Source organism: Aythya ferina, assembly GCF_964211825.1.
Source record: "Aythya ferina genome assembly, chromosome: 3".
NCBI classification, from domain to species: domain Eukaryota; kingdom Metazoa; phylum Chordata; class Aves; order Anseriformes; family Anatidae; genus Aythya; species Aythya ferina.
The window spans coordinates 83,371,288-83,387,679 of record NC_140298.1 but is presented as its reverse complement, the minus strand read 5'-3'; the positions used below and the strand labels follow the sequence as shown (position 1 = coordinate 83,387,679).

Here is a 16,392-nt window from a genome sequence, read left to right as displayed (position 1 = left end):
TAAAATGGTAGAATGAATTCTCTGAAGTTGAAAAGTTGGTGTGTTGTGACAGATTTTCTAAGTTACCATGTGGAGGCTTTTGTACATGCTGTTATTGCAATCTAAAAATTGAGAGTGTTATCTTAAAATCTCAGAATAGATACTATTACTGTAGTTTTACAGAGAGGGACTATGCTGTAGGAAGATTGGTTTGCCCCAAACCATGTGCTAGCTCTGTAGCAAAGCCTGGGTAAGATAAGAGTTCAGATGTTGTAACTCAAGGTTAGGCCACAGGGTGGTCAGAAGTTCTCAAATTATGGTGTAGGGTATGTGTAGTAAACTATATTGTGGAGCATACATTGCAGGGAGATCAGGATTTTTACAATTAGAATAGACTTTTTAGTTTCATAAGCAGAAGATGGTGACTCAGCCTCATTATTTTGTTTACAATTATTTAAGTTGGTTTGTCTTTTTTTGAAAAAAAAAAAAAAGTAGTACAGCCAGCAAGTGTTATGATGCAAATTCCAGATCTACCAGCAGTTGTATCAATTCAGCAGAAGATGAGGCTGGCCAACTAAGACTTGATGTATCTCTGTTCCCTCAGCTCTCAGAATTGTGAAGGGCCAGTCTAGTCTGAAGCCTATCGAGGAAATCACAGAAACAGCACATTTCTGGTGCCAATTAGAGTAGCCTCAGCACTAAAGAAATGGGTGGAAAGAAGCAAATATGGAAATGTCCCTGTGCCTTTGTATCATGGGGAATTCTCTTACACTGTGAATCCCCAACTGCTGTTAAACTAAATGCAAATCAGCCTTATCAGGGCCAGGCTCTGGCTTTTGATGCATACGGTTAATTCACTTAGGTCCCTAGGTATGGGATTTTTTTTTTTTTTTTTTATGATTCAGAAAATACAGGATGCCTTTTTCTTGTGGGAGAAGTTTACTACAATGCAATTCTGAGGTTCAGAGCTGTGGGAAAATCATCCCTTGCTGTTTCACTGTTTTCACACATGCACAGCCTCTCTGTGTAATATGAGGTGTGGGGAATTTGCATTTAGGTCAGTGGGAGGAAGACTCAGGACTAGGACAACATGCTATCTTTGTTCCTTCTGCCCTGAAGCTTATCTATGTAAGGAAAGAGAGAAAGCATGGCTTTTTCTCTTCTCTTTTCATTATGTCCAATTCAACTATCCTGTGAAATTGACTGTCATACAGCTGTTTTGACAGCAATACCTTTAATATTCACATCTGTTGCTGTTGCTTGGTTTATGGTGATGGTTTAACTGGCTGTTACTTACTAAAGCATGAAAAGTGTTTTGTTGTTTTGTTGTTGTTGTTGTTTTTTGTTGTTGTTTGTTTGTGTTGTTGTTTTTTGTTTTTTTTTTTTTTTAGCAAACATATACATATTACATAGCAGCATTTAAACTGACAGCAAAATCCCCTTCTTTTTTTTCACCTGTGCTTACATGCTGACTTTTCTATAGCACCATAGATTGTATGGTACCTATTTGCTTTTAATGTCCTGACAGAGATGATAAAACTTGTAAAAAGCTACTTAGTCTTTTCTACCTCATGAGTAGAAAACTCATTTTCTACTCAACACATGTTCCAGTGTGTTGAGTAGATTGTGAAATATCAACATCTAACATGCATCAGACTGCTTGTCCCAATTGTCTGCTGAGGTGATTTATCTGTTACTTCCGCAGCTTCTCAGTATGAGTGTGTCCAGACTCAGGCAGAGTTTTGGGCTTACCCAGCAATGAGAACTGGTCATTGTGCTCCTACCTGTTCTTAAACCTCTGGAGTATCGTCAGCTTTTTTTTTAAGCAGAGGTCTGTGCAGCACAAAAGGTACTCTGAAGAAGACAGGTTCCCCACACCAAGTATTGGCTTATGTTTAATATAAAGTAGTGGTGTATGACATTAGATGACATAGTGCCATAATACCTCACCAAAGTAGGCATGAGATGGATAGAACTAAACAATTTCAGTTGCATATGAAGCACAGCAGTATTGCTTCCATGTAAAGTGCACTCTGTGTGGAGTATTGCTGATTGACATATTTACTTGAATTATTACCACCTTTTACACAGTTTTAACTGTATGTTTTTATTATTATTATATATATATATTTAATCTAGGCTGATGTAGCTATTTTGGTTGTGGATGCCAGCAGAGGAGAGTTTGAAGCTGGGTTTGAGACAGGTGGACAAACTCGAGAACATGGATTATTAGTGCGTTCTCTTGGAGTGACACAGCTGGCTGTTGCAGTCAATAAAATGGATCAGGTACTTATCTAATTTTTTAATTTAATTGCAGGACTTTCACCTAGGGTCGTGTACCATAAGTGTAAGGATCAGTATTGTGAAACTAATAATATTTTGTTTTTCTTTCTTTGATTCTCAGCTCTCAGTCTCTTCTGTACAGATTTTTCTACACTTTTCTTCCTGTTCATGATTATATTTTCAAAGCATGCAAGAAGGGTAGTGTAGGTGCTAAAACGAGTAGGGAGATTGCCTCTCATAGGTGTGAAAATTTGGTATAAACTACTAAGCCACTGACATCTGCAAGGGCATTGTGTGGAGGTCATTCAGGTCAAATCCAAGAACTTTATTTAAACCTGTGAAGTGTGTTAAGTATTACTTGTTGCATTTTAGATTGTTACTCTGTCCTATATGATATTGTCAAATCTGAATGTTCTGTTTTGTGTAAATACTAAAACAAAACAAACAAAAAAAAAGATCTTTAAGGACAAACCAAACTTAAGGAGCTTGCAAGTTAGTTAGTGTGTTGATTGCTGTCATTAATTGTTAATGCATATGCTTTTACCTATTCAGCTGTCAACCCACCTGGAAATCTCATATTTACAACATCACTGGGTCCTGTGTGTGAGAACACCTACTAGTACTACAGACCTGATGACATGCAGCTGTTGTTTGTTGTCATTAGAAATCTAGTTTTATTGTCATAAACTATTTTCTATTTTAGGTCAATTGGCAGCAAGAAAGATTTCAGGAAATTACCAGTAAGCTTGGCCAATTTCTTAAACAAGCTGGCTTTAAGGTAATGTAAATTTGAGGTCTTTGAGTAGAATGAGCTGTTGTTATGGTCGGGTTATTTTGGATCACTTTCCTGCTGTTACCATGTGCACGTAGTATAACAGATTCCTTTTCTTACTGGTAGGGTGCTTGCTGAGCCTTGGATAAGGTTAGTCAATTCTTTACTGCTTATTCTGTCATTGTTTTTGTTAGGCCTGTTGAATCTTTGGGATAATTCACATCATTCTTAGTCTATTGGGATTGTTTTCTACAAAGCAGGACAGACCAAGGATCGTTTAATCCAATGTTCAGGATTACATGAATGGCAGTAGATGGTTTTATATTGGAGCAGGTCTTGGTGTGGATTAAGAACTAACAAGACCTTTGTCCATTTGCCATTCTTAATTCTACTTCTCATGTTTCCTTAGTTCAAACCATTTGGATTGATGACAGTTTACCTGAAATCATTGTGCGTAAAATAGCAATTCAAACTGAAGCATGCTTGTCAGATACAGAGTTGGAGTTTGTTACCCAAACCTCAGTTTCTAGTTGTTAATGTTGCTGTCATCGTGTTTAAAATATCTCTTAACTCCTTGCTGGAGCATTGTGATGAGGAATGAGATGAACAGAGCGGAAATGTATTCACCAAGTAATCTGCCTTCTCCAGGGGAAGTGGAAAATATGCCAACTGTTCTTTTAGTATCTTAGATATGTAATACTGAAAAATGCATCCCTTGTTTTTTCTAGAAGATGCTGTTAACAATATGTAAATAAATTGTTTTATTTTCATAATTAGGAATCTGATGTGGCTTATATTCCAACGAGTGGTCTTGGTGGTGAAAATCTAGTGACAAGAAGTCAGTCAAGTGACCTTACGAAATGGTATACAGGAAAGTGTTTGTTAGAGCAAATTGGTGAGTACAATTTAAAAACAAATACATCTTAGTCTTGTGTGTACTAAAATATATGTATCTTTTGGGGAAGATGTGGGGAAAAGTTTTTGGAACACAATATGATTGATTTATCCTTAAGTGATATGTTTATGAGATAGTGCTTTAAATACAGAAATTCTAAAAGGTCTTATCAATTTCTTTGCAGATTCTTTCAAGCCACCACAAAGATCAGTAGAGAAACCATTTAGGTTGTGTGTTGCTGACGTTTTTAAAGGTTGGTTGTTTTTCTAATGTTTTCAGCATGTCATTGTTATTTAACACACGAAAGTTGAAAAAATTATATAAAAATAGGGCTTAAATAGGAGCTTTACAGCTATCAGTAGACTTGAACAGGAATAGTAATTTCTTAAGCACTGTTCTTTTTGGAATTTTAGGTGGTAACACTGTAGGAGAAACACATTTGTGTGTTTAAAAACAAAAAAACCTTCCTAATTGGCTATGTAATAAGTTGGTGATTCTGTGTACAAGATTCTGAAGTTCTTTCCCAAACTCTTTCTTTTTAACTAGACTAATGTTTCTCTGATTTTTTGCAGGTGCAACTTTGAGGTATTTTATCCTCTAGTCTTAGATTTTTTTTTTTTTTTTTTTTTTAAAAAAAAAGGTTGACTTTTAGGTTCATTTTTATAGTTGTTAATAAGACTTTATACCCAGCCAAGGAAAAAATGGAAGGCTGTTAGCTATTCTCTAACACTGATATAAATATGGACAACTAGTAACTAACTATAACCTATTTTTATGTCCGTTGTCTGGAGAAAATAGAATGCAGTAACCAATTAAGGTTTTTCATAGTAGACTTGATATTTTCTGAGTTAAATGCACTGATCTTGTTAGAAGCTTTCTGCAGGTACCTTGAGAAAATGTTGCAAACCAAATGACAGACAGGCATGATATGAAATGCTATAAATACATTTAATCAAATAATATTATAGAAATCAGTATTTTTAAAGAAATTTGACTTTATGTATAAGGTGTTTATAGGGGAAGTACAAACAAACCAGATCAAAATACTGATTGTAATTGGAAAAATCATTTCCATGATGTTCTGATTGGGGTCTTCGAGAAAATACTACATGTTATGCATGCCCTGGGATAGCTTACTTAGCATACTGAACCCATAATGGTAAATAGTGAAACATTATATGAGAATGTACCCTATTGTGTTACGCTAATTTTGTGATTAAAGCTGTCACTGTATTTGTGAGCTGTGGGAAAGTGTGTTGGGATTGTTGATTGAGATCTTTCAAAATAATATCACAACTCTTTTGTTGCAATAATCATTTCTGTGTTGAGTTAAGTTTCACAAAATGAGCAATTTTGATTAAATCTGCTCTCTGGAAAAATCTTTTTTTTTTTTTTTTTTTTTTTGCTAAGTAAGCAAACAAATATTGGCTTTGGAAAGAAACTCAATTTACAGATAAAGGGTTCATCACTAAATGTGGCCTTTTAGGTACTTTTTTTTTTTTTCTTAGCATGTGATCTCAAAACTTAATTAACTTGGATGCTACCAGAGGAAGTAGCTACTACATGGAAGCTACTACCAGTGGAAGGTGCCACTACATGAAGCAACAGTTGTTCTCAGCTCTATTCCAGTGTGCATTCATAGTCAGGAGAAGTGGTCCATAGAAGTGTGTAAAAAAAGAGAGTGCTGAGTTTGCTTTATAGTTTGGAAAGCTCTTTTCTTTGTTAAGGTTATCACAGGCACAATTCATCTAACTTGGCCTGGTTTTGGCTGCTGTCCTCCATAGCTGTCCTAATATTATCTCCAGGCAAGTTATCTCTTGACCCAAGAAGTATCTGTAAATTCATTTGCCTTGAATCCCCACTTAGGTCATTATATAGTGCTGTCTAGGATGTGATTTGACATGACTTTAGAAAGCATTGCCAAGTATTCTGGACAATAAATATATCCTGGCAGAACCCAAATACTATGGTGTGTAGAAATCAGGCCTTTTTTAGGCCCTGACTGTGTCGGCCATTATGCATTTTGTACTCGCATTGATCTCCTGGGGAGGGGAGGGAAGCTGGCACTCTGCAAGAAGCAATCAGCTTGTGCAAGGGCAAGGCTTCAAACAACACATTAGTTTACCAAGCCTGAGCTGGTGATGGTGTGACAGAGAAATTGGCTCTTGATTGTGTCTAGGGATGGTTGGGAACCAGGAACCATGATTCTGGTTGCCTGCATATGCTTGCAGAGCCAGCTTCAGGTTCTTTTGTATACCGTATCGAGGTGGCATGTGTACCATGATCTGTGGATTCTTTTTTATCTACTTCTCCAATTTTCTATTCTTTTGACATCCTATGTCATCTGCTAATTGACTGCATTCATCTTGTTTGCTGGAATGAATAGAGGAGATTAGCTCACAGGCAAACTGGTAATATTTTTACAGCTAGATAGATGGAAATGTTAATCAGTAATAGTGGTAAATGGAAAAGAAAGAGCTGGTGGTATGAGACTCAAGAATAATAGGACACACTAAAAAACTAAGACGCTTGCTGATCACTGGTTTCTAATAATTGACAAAAGGTGTATTTGCTTTTTGCATTGATACTGAAAATGACTGCAGAATCACTGCGGAGGATTCTTTTTAAACACACCCACAAACATGCGACACGGATGGGGAATTTCTTAAGGTTTGTATGCATAAATGTGGGTGTGTAGGACATCTCTTAAAAATAACTGATTAATTGCTGATCAATGAACATATTGGTAAGGTATGTGGACATTCGAGAAGAAAAATAAATCGCAGATCTTTTACTTAGAAGTGCATAAGTCATCCACAGATACAACTACTGTTAAATAGGACAGGATTATTATTATTATTTATTTTATAGGAGTAAAAAAAAACATGCAGACAAAGCATGTAGGATTCTGACTCAGTTAAAGAGTAAATGACATAGGAAGTTGCACCTGTATGCATGGGAATTTTAATGACTGTGGTGTATTTTTTTTAATTTGGAATTATAGTGAGGAAATCCTGAATTAAACAAAATCCCTAGAAATTAAGGGGCTTAATCTAATATTGAAAAACTAAAAAATATTTCTTCATGTTCCTACATCTGTGTAACGAAGGATATTTCTCCCTTAGTTCTCAAAAACATAAGATCTAGAGGTTTTGAATTTAATGTTTCATTTTCACTATGATGCACAGCTGGCTAACTTGCAAGTACTGAACTCTACAGTGGAAAAAAAAACCTTCGTTATATTAAAAAACTTATCTATGCATTTCTCAAGGGCTAGCTTGTGATGGGAAATTGACTTTATGAAGTTGTTTCAAATTATTACTGTGTTTATTGCAGACCAAGGATCAGGATTTTGTGTGACTGGAAAAATAGAAGCAGGCTATATTCAAGTTGGAGAACGACTTCTGGCAATGCCTCCTAATGAAACTTGCACTGCAAAAGGTACAGTCTTCAGAAGCATGTTTACTTTCAGGTCATACTGGGCTAGAAGCAGTTACTGAAATGGTAACAGACTGTCAAACTGATACTAACTGTCAAACATAAAATGTGAAAGCATAAAACGAATTTCTTTAGATGTGACTGTGTCTGTATAAATATGTCTATGAAAAGTATGCAAAATCTTGCATGTTTTTTTTACTTTTTTTTTTGCCATAACAGATATTCCAGATGTTATGGCCTTATAATTTTGACATTGTTTTATGAGAAAACTTTAAAAACTTATGAATTACAGCAATATCTGTAATAAATAAATAAATGCAGTACAGGAATCATTAATATTCAGCTTTGCTGTGCAGTGTTACTGCTGCTAGGAGGTGTGAAGATGCTGAACAACCTTTAGAAATGAATCTTATGAATTAGATGTGAAAAAGCATGAGAATTAATTTTATGCTGTTTGTTCTATGAGGTTTGTCACTAATCCTTTCATTAATATACAAACTTTCAGGATATAATTGTCTTGAACAACAAAAGAGAAGGAAATTGGATTTAAATTTTAATACAATTGATTTCTGAAAAGAGAAATAGCTAAGTCAAGATACTGAGTATTCACCTGTTTTAGCTTTCTGTCTTTGTGCTGCAAAGCTGGTTTTGTTCCATATGCAAACAGAAGGATAAAATTACGATTTTTCTACATGGATCAATGAGTAAAAAAATGAAGCCCTTATAATAAATGAATAGGTAACTATATGCCTGAATTCAGCAGTGTGCTGTTGTCACTATTCTGCTCTGTTCCAGAACCAGCTTGCTCAGTGTTAATCTGAGCAGCTCTTCAGTGTGCCTGTTTATACTGTTGTATGCTTGTTGTTTGCAATGCACAGGAACGTTACCATAGTGTGTGTAAGAATAGGTGTTGCACTGCTATAGTCACCCAACAGTTTTGGGAATGGGGGAAGTGGCATGGAAAAAATTTTGGGGGGGATCATATTTGGTTTGAGAATCCCCAATGGTACAAGTCTATGGTTTTCTTGTGTTCCGTCCTCTCATATGGCTAACATATGGGTGAAGATAAGGAGTATTAGTTCATTAAGCACGTATTATTTATATTTATTGTAAAGAAGAATTTAATTTATTGTAATATATTAATGTCGTGTGCACATTAGAATCTCAGTTTTTCATTTTCAAGAAACTGTACTTCGTTTATCATTCTGTGAGAATGACACATACGTGTGAAATAATTATCAACGCTGTTTAAAAAGCAGTACTTAACATGCTTGTAGTTGAATGATGCTTTCTGGCACGGCTTTGACAAGTGTTTTTGGAAACATTTGCAAATAAATAAATACAGTCTGTAGTGAAATAGAACTAGAGTCTATAAAATGTATGCAGTAATTATGAAGTGTTTTTGCTGAGAAATATCAATCTTCGTGTCTACCAAAAACCTCAGAATGTTTAATCGGGAATAATTAGTTTTATCCTCACCTACCAGCCAGGGTATCTTTTAAAATGTTTAAAATACATAGAAGTCAGAATAAAATGACTTTCAATGATGCTTTCTAATAGATGCAATGTTGTGAACGAAAGGCATCTGTTACGCTTTTTTATGAAAGAGTCAGCAAACCCACTTAAGGTAAATGAAAGTTGACATAGTACCATTAAAGTATATGAAAGATGCGGTCTAGGGTGTGCATGTGCCTCAAAGGAAGGGTGGGGCAGGCACGGAGATATTAGTACTACGGCATTTTCAGGACTGCGTCATCTGCGCTCTGTGACAAGTGCCAGGTCCCCTCTTCTGGCTTAAATAAAGCCATGTTATTGTGCAGGGTGGGGTGAGAGAATAGTGAGTCCTCACCAAGGAAGAAAAAATGCTTCCTCAGTGTTCTCAGTTAATAAGCTTTTACTCTCAACCCATTCATACTGAAAATTGATGAGTAATGGTTGATGAAGCACAAATGGCCCAAACAGAGCTGTTTGTTTGTAGCCCAGAACCTAGGTACTTCACTGTGAGGTTCTGTTCTTACTCATTTCCAGGAATCACACTGCATGATGAACCAGTTGATTGGGCTGCAGCAGGAGATCACGTTAGTCTCACTTTGACCGGCATGGATATCATCAAAATCAAGTGAGCAAAACGGAGTTTCAGTCTAAGTAACGGTTTGTTTTTAATGAAAAGCTTTATAACTATTACACTTAACAATCAGCGGTTTACTTGAAGAATGATGTGGCTACCAGGATATTTAAAACCGAAGTGATACATATCACCTGGCTTGCATGTACAAACGTTGGAAACATCTGCTATATGTACAACGGCAACCTCAGAAGAATACTGTTAGCTGTCGTATGTCGTGCTGACACTGGCAGCCTTCAGAGCCTTTTTCCTTAAGCTGTCTCCTTGGGTATCTGAAGTGCTGAACTAAATAAATCCTTATTACTAAATGAAAGAAAAGATTTTTGAAGAGCTTATGAAATCATAAATCATTCTAAAAAACACATCCAAACAATTGCCATTGCATACCAATAGGCAAAACTGCACAAGCCAAGTTGGTGCTAAACTTTGTTCAACACATTGAGATGCTTTTTCTTTTAGTTGACCTTTTTTTTTTTTTTTTTTTTTTCCCTGACATATTTAATGAGACACAGCAAATAATTTTGTGTCTATTTCAGTCTGTAGGTTTTGTGCTAAGCCTTAAACTTTTAGGTAAGTGACAATTGTTATTCAGGCTAGATAATTGGATCCATAACTTGTACAGTTTTTTTACATTCCTGTTGGACTTCAAACATGAAACTTTAAAGCTTCTGTTTGGAAAACACCTTGTCTTGATAGTTTGCAAATTTGTACTCTGTTTTTAAAGAAAATAAGTCGGGCTTTTCTGTATTTCTATTTCACAATGGTGAGTGATTCTCTTCGGTAAATGGAGAAAAAGGCTTGATTCAATTCTTTGATGTCATTTCTCTTCTGGAGATGTAATAGATTTGTCAAGAAGAGGTATAAGTTTTAAGTCCTCTTGATTTTGATGCAAATACATCTGATATGTAGGTTTAATCATGCAGCTCACTATCTGTGTGGGATTAATTTTTTCTTTCATTTTAGATGGTTAAAATTTGCTGCTCTTGAAAAGCTGTGTCTAGTCTATCTTAATGAGCCTTCCTGTGCTTGAAGGCATCAGCCTTCTTGTGACTCAATTTATTAGAAGTAAAGCTCTTTGGAAGTGAGTGCTGCTGAGAGAGCTTAAATTTTGAGAGTCCTGATCATGATGTTCATTTATCCACAAAATAGTTAAATTACAGGCAGCAGCACTGCAGTTTTAAGCACCTGGAGGTATTTCATGCTGTTGATCTGGAACAATTAGTCTCTGAATGAAAGTCTAATTCTTCAAAGTACCTACACACAGGAAACGGTGACATTTTTAGAAACTGATTAGCAATGGATGTAATTGTTCATTGAACTAGACAGACCTCTTCATGCATGCCCACAAAACAGCATAGACATTGTATAGAAATTAATTAGGTGACAGTTTTTAATACAGTGTTCCTGATTATTTTTTTCAAGCTACTGTTAAAATGTTGTCTTTGCTTTGTTTTTCTTTCCAGTGAAGCAATTAATATTTCTAAATCAAGATGTCAAATTTTGTTCTCATTTCTCGTAGCGTTGGCTGTGTATTTTGTGATCCCAAGGAGCCCATTAAAGTTTGCACTCGATTCAGAGCTCGGATTCTCATTTTTAATATTGAGGTTCCAATCACTAAAGGATTCCCTGTAAGTCTCTTTGAAAATTCTTACTTTCATTGCAGGTTGCTCAGGGCTTTTCCTCTCTGCATTCTTTCCCACACCCCCCTAATACAGAGTCATTTATTGTCCAGATGTACTTCCCTCCCTCAAGCAGAATCTCATTTTTCCTGCAATTTGAAGAGGATGTAAGGTGCTTTAGGGTTGCTTATGCACATTCTTACTGACTTCTGATACCTACCTAAGCATTTCAGAGAACATGTTGTTCTACCACAGTCAGGCTAGGCTGTTCTTTTGAAAGCACGTACCCTATAGGACTATAATGATGCATTTGATTATAAGATACCTTGGGGGTAAGGGGATGGGGAATCAGTTCATGCTACACAACTGCAATGACATGACACAAGCAAAACACTGAAGAATGAAAAATGTAGTTATGATGAACTAATACATGACCTTTTTGTCATTTTGTCATATTGGCAGAGAACACAAAGTGTAGTAAATTACTTTTGTAAGTTCCTGAATACAGTAACTCTTCCTGTGAGAGGATTTCTATAAGAATTTGTTTTAAAGATCACTCTTAAAGAAACTTGATATTTTCAAGTATTAACACCTAGGATTTCTGATTATTTTATAATACTTAATAATTGAAAAAATATTTTTAGGTGCTTTTACACTATCAAACCGTAAGTGAACCCGCTACTATTAGAAGATTATTGAGTGTCCTGCACAAAAGCACTGGTGAAGTGACAAAGAAAAAGCCTAAGTAAGTGTTTTAAATAGTTAATGATTACACAAGAAATGGGCTGATTTTTAGTTAAAATATTGGTAGCAAGAAGGTTCTATTAAGAAGCAATAATATGTTTATAAGGACATAAAAATATACTTTCATTGTTATAGTTGGTTCATGTTTAGATTTCAGAGTGCTTTTCAAAGTGAAAAACTTTATTCCCACTTAATGAGTGCTGAGCACCTGAGAAATAAAATGACATAAAATTATCTCTTTTCTTCCTGAAACAGTGTGGGAACCTTGTTGCAATTCTGGATATGGGTTACTTTCTAAAGTAAATTCTTCTACACAGTCAATCAGAGAAAAACAGAGAATCTTCCCATACAAGTTAAACTATGGGAACGTTGCTCTTGTTGTTTAAAGCTGTATTTGGATAGAGGTGTTATTTGATATATGCAACATTATCAGAATAATCATTTTCCAGAAATAGCATGGCTCAGACTGTTACTGAAAAGTAATGGGAAGAAAAGTCATGACTTCCACAGAATAATGAATTGGATCTTCAGTGTTAGGATTTGGGTTTAAAACAAGACTGATTTCTCCTAGATGTAAAAAACAGGTGCTAATGGGATAATTACATCCTAAATAATTTTCTAAATGTTGCAGTGGATGACCTTCTCTGGAAGCTTTAAAATTAAAATCAGATACCTTTTTAATAGGTGTGCTCCAGGTGAATGAGTTTTCAATCTGGTTCCGTGGATTACACTTGAAATCAAGTTCGATCATTATACTTTTGGCATTACAAGTTTATTTTTTTTTCCATTTACTCACTATTCTTGTTTTCATTTATACATGCATATATTTTTAATAGTTGTCTCCATATTTACCTTCAGGTTCCTGACCAAAGGCCAGAATGCTTTAATAGAACTACAGACTCAAAGGCCTGTTGCTCTAGAGTTGTATAAAGATTTTAAAGAGCTTGGGAGGTTTATGTTACGCTACAGTGGTTCAACTATTGCTGCAGGAGTTGTCACAGAGGTATGTCATTGTTATAGTGGAATTTCTGTACTCTAAAGGAATAGTGTTGACTTCATTTAGCGTTTATTTTTTATGACTACGACAAAGTTGATTTTACACCCTTTAACTTTTAAAAAGTGAATTTATTTTGCTGAAAAAGAGGCCAGGCTTCAGAAAGGTATAAGGAAAACTTGCCATAGTTATGTTCGATTTATTAATAAAAAAATTTATCTATTTCTAACTTTTGAATCTTGTACGTTTTTTCCCCTCTCAGTAGTTAAAAATAGCTCTTCACAGTTTTAGTATACATTAGTCTTTTTCCAATCGTGTAAGTGGGAGGAAGCTGTGGGGCTAAATAAATATACTTTACCTTGTATTAGGAGCAAAAAATAAAAATGTCCCTTTATCTGTCATGTGAAAAAAATATTGCTATGATCTTAAAATTATGATTTAAGTTCTAATTCTAGACCTGAGGGAGAGAAATTTAGTCACATTAACCAAGTTCTGGTACTGACACTTAAAGCTAAGTCACTTAATGTCAAAATGTGCAATTAGAGCTTGAAAATTTTGGGCTTCTCTCTGGTCTACCAGAGGCTCTCTGCTTTATGATGTTTTAATGGTTTTAAATCTGGTTTTAAGTAGGATCCAGAATGAGGGCTTGGATCTTGCACTTCTTTCTCTCTCACGCTCTTCCCCCCCCCCCCCCCCCCCCTTACTAATTTGAACTTGTAATTATTACTAACTTGTATTTTGAAGTGAGTAGGGTGATATTTAGATCTATGATGTCTGGTATTTGTGGAACTGGGGACTAAACTGTTGTTTTAGATGTTAACTGTTTTAGTCCTTGTAAACTTGTTCCAGAGAATTTCAGAGGAAAAGGAGTTATTTTTCCCATGTTTAACAGTACCATGTTAAAAAGAGGTGATCATTTTACAACTAGTACTTCATTTTTCACCAGTTTTTCTTTCATTTGCTTTTATTTTTAGATTAAAGAATGACAGTGGTGCCAGGACTTCCATAATCCAACCAAAATGCAATCAGATAACCAAACATCTGTTTAAGAATCCAGTTACTTCAGCTGAAGGAACAAGTGCAATTAATTTGGGGATAGAAGATGGTGACAAAAGTTACTTTGTGTTAGACTTCTGGGGAGCCCTTCAGCAGTCTCTCCCATTACAGAACAAGACGCCAACTGACAAGAAGTTGCTAATGTTGCACTTAGTGATCACAAGAGTCCATGTATTACTCCATGTGGAATTTACCCCTTAAAGAGCTTGATGGAAAAATGTTAGAAAGTTGAATTAGAGAAAAAAAGTGGTGAATCATCACAAAACAAACTTCTTACTTCCAGACATAAATTGTTTACATATTTTCTTTGATTTGCTTTTTTTGCTGCACATTAATTCAGTAAAGTAACTTTATTGGTCTAATATATTTTGAGGTTTGAATTGAATGCATATTCAGGGAAAAAAGAACTATCTACTCTGGTTCCAAGAGACTGGCATGTAGTGTTGTCCCAGGATTGTTTTTCCTGTCCCAAAACTTATTTAAAAAAAAAAAAAAAAAGTTTCTTTTGCTGTGTAGTGGAAGCTGTGCCAACATTGGCTAATTTTATTTTTTAAAATGTAAAATTAATAAAATAACTTAGAGCATAATTTTGACTCTTTGTTTTTTTTTCTTATTGAAGCACTTCTAAATTCTTTTACATCTTTCTTTGCTTTCCCTAATTCATAAATTTCAATGTAAACTTTCAAACTAAAATGCAAAATTGGCAAGTGGCTTGTCTTTCTCTGGAAATAATTTCAGCTTTTCTCCCGCTGCTTCTTAGTGCAGCTGCTGTGCGTATACGTCCTTTTCACGCAGATGTAGTACTCTTTTGAACAAAAGCTGGGAGTTTAATCTTGAGATATATGCTGAAGCCAGCTTGTTCTGGTTACTGAAGCCTGTAACTCCTTCCCACTTTTCAGGCAGAGGGCAGGTGAAGCCACCCAACTGATGAGAGTTCTGTAGAGTTCTTCTGCCATCTCCAGAATAAACTCGGGTCAACTCCCCTTTACCACAGTTTGGAAGGTGTGTGGGTTTTTTTCTGAGAGGTCCTCAGGAACTCCTGGAAATGTACACAGCTGCAGCATGGAAAGAACTCTGGTTAGATCACAGTGTGGGGGGAAGAACTAGAGTACTCAACTGAATGCATCAGTCACTTGGTTTAACTGAAGCCTGTAAAGCTGTGTTCTGCATAGTAAACACAAGAAAGCTATGATTGTTATTTTGTTCAAAATCATGCATTTGTGCTGGTTCATACCTACTCTTCACACAAGTGAAAAGCAACCTGTTTTGTAACTGCATGCTTTAGCCCCAGTTCAGTAGGTATTCGATACACTTGACCACATATATAAATTTTATTCCTTGCTGCATGCATGTCTGTAGAAGTATCAAGAGATTCTTTATGTGCAAATGAATAATGCCAAATCAAATGAATACCTGAAAACTGTTATTGCCAAAATTGAAGCTTATGATATATCACTACTTAGTACGTCTTCTCATAGTCCAGAAATTGCGTTTAAATATGCAGCAGTTTCAACATGTCAATCATGAATGTTTCAGTGCATTTGTAAGATTCTAGAAGTGCATACTGCCAAGCTCCTGTTTTGAACCTGTTCCACTTGAACTTGTGTTCAGTCCTAGAAAATGTTAAGGTTGATTTTACGTCAGTTTATTTCTCAGTTTATTTCTGAGGTACTGCAAGCAGAAGAATGTGTCTTCCGTTTTAAGACTTTGGTATGTTCCTTGCTGCTTGTAGACAAGGAAGTGTGATATGGAATGAACCTCTGATAACCCTTCTCACACATAGTTGCCATAAATTTTGCTACTCTGTATTCTGTGACTGCAGAAAAGCTTTCCCCCTGCATAGCTTAGGAGAGCCAGAGATATTACCTAATCCAGTTTCAACATGACTGCGCTACCTTTCGACACTGATTTGAACCCTTCCCCAGAGGCTCCAATTGGTTGACGAATAGAAGATCTGTTGTTGAGCAACAGAGCCATATCACCTTTATTCAATCAAGATTTGTGTTGATCCACAAGAAATTTTATGGCTTGGCGGTGGTCTAGGTTTCAACACCTTGCTAGGCTGCTGACTGAGATGTCCACAATCTCCTGGTGATCATAGAATGGCTTGGGTTGGAAGAGACCTTAAAGATCGCTTAGTTCCAACCCCCCTGCCACAGGGGGCATCCACAGCTTCTCTGGGCAAGCTGTTCCAGTGCCTCTCCTCTGAGAGAAACTTCCTGTTAACCTCTAATCTAAATCTCCTGTCTTTTAGTTGAAAACCAGTCTCACTTGTCCTGTCATTGTCTGCCCAAGCCAAAAGCTGCTCTCCATCTTTTTTTATAAGCCCCCTTTAAGTATTGAAAAGCTGCAGTAAGGTCGTCCCAGAGCCTTCCCTCTCCAGGCTGAACATCTCCACCTCTCTGAGCCTTTCTTCATAGAAGAAATAGGCATTCTGCTCTTCAGTATGGATGTAGCAGTTTGATTAAGTGTGGAGTGCAAAGAGAT

General features: G+C 36.0%; 1 protein-coding gene across 1 annotated transcript in view; it reads left to right on the top strand.

The window, feature by feature from the left end:
* Positions 1 to 14,492, top strand: part of HBS1L (HBS1 like translational GTPase) — a 60,286-nt gene extending 45,794 nt beyond the window's left edge. The window contains exons 9-18 of the mRNA XM_084513331.1: positions 2,119 to 2,265; positions 2,966 to 3,040; positions 3,812 to 3,929; positions 4,114 to 4,182; positions 7,266 to 7,370; positions 9,396 to 9,486; positions 11,012 to 11,120; positions 11,756 to 11,856; positions 12,714 to 12,858; positions 13,824 to 14,492. Of these exons, the coding sequence (XP_084369457.1) occupies positions 2,119 to 2,265; positions 2,966 to 3,040; positions 3,812 to 3,929; positions 4,114 to 4,182; positions 7,266 to 7,370; positions 9,396 to 9,486; positions 11,012 to 11,120; positions 11,756 to 11,856; positions 12,714 to 12,858; positions 13,824 to 13,835 (972 nt within the window). The 3' untranslated portion in view covers positions 13,836 to 14,492. The remainder of the gene's footprint in view (positions 1 to 2,118; positions 2,266 to 2,965; positions 3,041 to 3,811; positions 3,930 to 4,113; positions 4,183 to 7,265; positions 7,371 to 9,395; positions 9,487 to 11,011; positions 11,121 to 11,755; positions 11,857 to 12,713; positions 12,859 to 13,823) is intronic.
* The last annotated feature ends 1,900 nt before the right edge of the window (positions 14,493 to 16,392 follow it).